Raw genomic sequence first — 3,908 nt, forward strand, 5'->3', positions numbered from 1 at the left:
GCAAAATGTGACTCAATGTTTTGAGGACCATAACGACCCATTTTCTGGGAGATTGTGGACATACATGTGTAGACTCTAAGCCCGAGGGGATTCAAGAAATGACCCCTGGATGAGAGCCAATAACAGGTGTGAAAGAAGGAGTGAATGAATGAATGAATGAAAGAGGGAAGGAAGGAGTGAAGGAAAGAAGGAATGAATGAAGGTAGGAGTAAAGGAAGGAGTAAATGAGGGATGGATGGAGGGATGAAGGTAGGAAGGAGTGAAGGGGGTAGTGAATGAACGAGTAAATGAGGGAAGGAGTAAAGCAAGGAGGGAGGGAGGAAAGAAGGAGTGAAGGGAGGAGTGAATGCCGGAGTGAAGGATGGAGTAAATGAGGAAAGAAAGGAGGGAGGGAATAAAGGAGTGATGGAAGGAGTGAAAGAGGGAGGGAGGAAAGAAGCAAGGAAGGAACAAAGGAGTGAAGGGAGGAGTGAAGGAAGGAGTGAATGAGGGAAGGAAATGAGGTATTAAAGAGGAAGGAGAGGAGTGAGGGAAGGAAAGAAGGATGGGATGAATGAAGTGCATTAAGGAGAAGATGAAGGAAGAAGTGAAGGAAAGAATGAAGGGATGATGGAAGAAAGAAAGGAAACAGCTAATGTCCCATGCAACAACTAAGAAACAGTATCATTACCCTGATGGGCACCTATCAGCTGAACTTCAAGGTGAACATGCAAGGTGAACTATGTATAAGGAAACAACAGTCTGGAACCATGTGTAGTCTGGACGGGTCTAAGTCATGTAAGAGTCCAGTGATGAATTTGCAGATTTCTAAATTGAATATAAAGTTTGTTACATACACAGTCAGCCACATAGATGGAGTTATCGGACTTGTCAAAGACTAGTCCCCATGGGTAGTTCAAGCGAGCATCCAGGAAGAAGCCATCCATGGACCGTGCCTCTTTCTCACAGTCATTCTTGGTTGAAGTTCCAATGCTTTTATAGTCTCCCTGGTGAGGCCTCCCCCCTCCGGCTACAGTGGACACTTCCCCTGTAGAACAGACGGTGGTTAGGCCAGGTTGATTTGTTTATATGGATGACATCCACGCATGCATCAGTTTTTGGTATTTTCAAAAAATAGAAATAAGTTTTCAACCATCCTGTAAATCGTATAAAATAACTTCAAAATAAGCAAATATATGCTGGATTGCAAAAAAAATATCGAAAACCTATGATAATGTCATAGAATATTTCAAGGACAAAGAAGATGTGAAATAACAAAAATGAAGAATCGATTGTTTGGTAATACCATATTCTGTGTGTTCAGTAATATGTTCAACCTTCCTGGCCACTTAGGTTTCATAATGAAAGCATTTTTACTTTTTTTTGGTCAACCTTTTTTATTTGCGTGCTCGCATCAGTTCTCGGGTTCCCAGATGATGTCATCCATATAATCAAATCAACATGGCCTAAATGGCGATCGCTGAGTGATCGTATTTGTATGACACTTGATTTTATGATTGGAACATGACAAGATTTAAAAGTATCATTTAAAAGGCAACAAAACACACAAAACGTAAAACAATTCGTTTTTTATCCATTAAATTCGTTGAGCAGTCTGTCATAATCTTTGGTAGCTCTGCAGTTGTAGCCTATAGTCAAAAGGGGGTGTTAGCTAGGGTGGTGCCCATCTCCATTTCTTTAGCCCCTGGGCCACACAGTTGTGCGTGCAAGCAGAGAATTTACTACAACAGGATTGTTCTAGTTGACCACTGAGTCATGTGATCTTTTCTATATGTTCTCATTGTGATATAGAAGAGGTAATATAGCAGAAGAAAAAAAGACACACTGGTAATAATATACCATATGGCTCGCCCCTGGGCCGTCGCCAAAAACAATTCCTTATCAGGAAAACTTAAACACATGTTGATAACTGTATGAAATCTACATGTACTCTCACCTGGAGCTAGTCCGTGTGCCAGAGCTGCCAGTCCAGCTAATATCACTGCAACACGGCAGGGATCCATCTCTGTGTTCATGGGGATACAAAACAGGTGATTGGAATGTTACAGGTATTACGGCATCTTCATATTAAACTACTAGTAATAATCACTAACATAATGTGGAAGATCAAGAATAAGTTGTTACCTGCCAGTTGTGTTAGTGTCGCAATTATAAGGTAAGTTTCAGTACTGAGAGATCCTGTGTAATTTCTATATGCAGCTATAACTAGCCGCGGGCGAGTTGTCTGTATGTGAGGCAATCCTGGCCTTTCCATTTGAAACTCCCTTCCTCGGTAAACTCCCTTTCCAAGCATAAGAGAATCTAGCCAACGTTGAAAATCACGAACCATTCCCCCTAAAATAAAAGCCACTCGAAGTCTACAACGGAGGCCAAGTCTTTGATCACGTTTCTATAGACCACTTCGGAATTTAAGCTGAAGTAGCACTTAAATAAAGCCCTGCTTTCTATAACCAATTTAATAACTCTCAATGCAATGTAAAGTTAACTCGTAATCTCTAACATATAAGTCCGGCAACAGAGAACCGATCCCCCAAGAATCTAGAATCTGCTACAAAGCCCAGGTAAAATATTCTAGTCTCTTTTGTCCACGCTGACATGACAACCATTAGCGCAAAGATCTGCTCTCTATAAAGACATAATAACTACGTCTGATAACTCTCAACGTGCCGTTACCTTTTCGAATCCGGTTCAGGGCGACAGCGGCCTGACTGCTCAGTCACATATACAGAGTTTGTACAGTACAAACTTAGAAATATCTCAAATGTAATCAGTCAGGAAAGTAGTCTGCGTATATATAAACGTATGTGAATGCCCGGTCTAAACCGGTCTGGTCACTTCCCAGGATGTTGGAAATGAAATGAAGTGTAGTCTACTGCAGTAGTCTACTGCACCCATACTGCCATGAATATTAAGATGCAAATAACCTACATATTTACATATCTATATGCATGGTCACTACGTTTATTGACATCAACAAAAAGCGGCTGGATGTTAGATCCAGTAGTTCTGTCGTGGAGTTGTTGGTCGCCATCTCAAGTTGGCCACACGCTGCCTGTCAAGAACCCTTCTCAGCGACTCGTACACGCGCGCCCCCTTGCGACCATGACGCCTTCGGTGTGCCGTGGTGAAACTGGTACCAGAGTTGGTTAGGTGTGTTGCTGCCGGTTGCCTTGTTCTGTTGTCCAGCTCTTGATTTGTGATGTTAGTGTACCGCTCTGTTTTCCAACGGCCTTGTATAAAATGTGGCACCTGTGGAGATAAAGGCGTTATAGAGCAAAACTACGAAAGCTTCACCCTCCTTTTTCAGCACTCGGTTCCAGTGCTGAAGATGGCTTCAGCACTGGATTTCCAGAGCTGAATATTCGTCAGCACTGGTTTTCTAGTGCTGACGCGCTCTCAGCACTGGAAATGCCAGCCTCAGCGCTGGAATCTCAGTGCTCAGACGATGTTCCGCACTGGCCACTCAAATCATTCCCGGAATGACTGTAATTATGATTTGCAATCACACACAATAAAATTGTTTGCAATCCTTTGTTAATGACATCTATCTTTTATAGGTATAACCTTATTTACATGCCTTACATAACCAATTCCAACAAATTAAATACTAGTAACTCAACTTTAGGCCTCTGATGAACTTCAGCCATATCTTTTATTGGAATTTACACCTAGTACCACACTTTGTACTTTTTTTACAAATTAATTATCTATCCCTTGTACGTAACACAGTAAATGTCCACTTTCAATTACACATTGGCACAACTTCGGTTTCTTGGCATGAAGTACTTATTTTTTATTGGAATCTACACCAAATACGGCTCTCAGCAGTAAGACACTCCAGTTCTGGAAAGAATTCAGCACTGGTTTTACGATTGTTCCAGGGCTGAAAAGACGCCAGCACTCGTTTA

At 41.8% G+C, this 3,908-nt stretch overlaps 2 protein-coding genes across 2 annotated transcripts in view; both read right to left on the minus strand.

The window, feature by feature from the left end:
* LOC118431824 (NHL repeat-containing protein 2-like) overlaps nucleotides 1-3,908 on the minus strand; it is an 18,300-nt gene that overhangs the window by 9,040 nt on the left and 5,352 nt on the right. Inside the window, exon 2 of the mRNA XM_035843211.1 lies at nucleotides 3,290-3,295. The gene's annotated coding sequence lies outside the window, so the exon portion shown is untranslated. The remainder of the gene's footprint in view (nucleotides 1-3,289; nucleotides 3,296-3,908) is intronic.
* Nucleotides 759-3,908, minus strand: part of LOC118431826 — a 6,599-nt gene continuing 3,449 nt past the window's right edge. Inside the window, exons 2-3 of the mRNA XM_035843213.1 lie at nucleotides 1,937-2,005; nucleotides 759-1,027 (exon numbers count right to left, since the gene is read on the minus strand). Of these exons, the coding sequence (XP_035699106.1) occupies nucleotides 774-1,027; nucleotides 1,937-2,005 (323 nt within the window). The 3' untranslated portion in view covers nucleotides 759-773. The remainder of the gene's footprint in view (nucleotides 1,028-1,936; nucleotides 2,006-3,908) is intronic.

Source organism: Branchiostoma floridae, chromosome 15 (assembly GCF_000003815.2).
Source record: "Branchiostoma floridae strain S238N-H82 chromosome 15, Bfl_VNyyK, whole genome shotgun sequence".
In the NCBI taxonomy this organism is placed as follows: Eukaryota; Metazoa; Chordata; class Leptocardii; order Amphioxiformes; family Branchiostomatidae; genus Branchiostoma; species Branchiostoma floridae.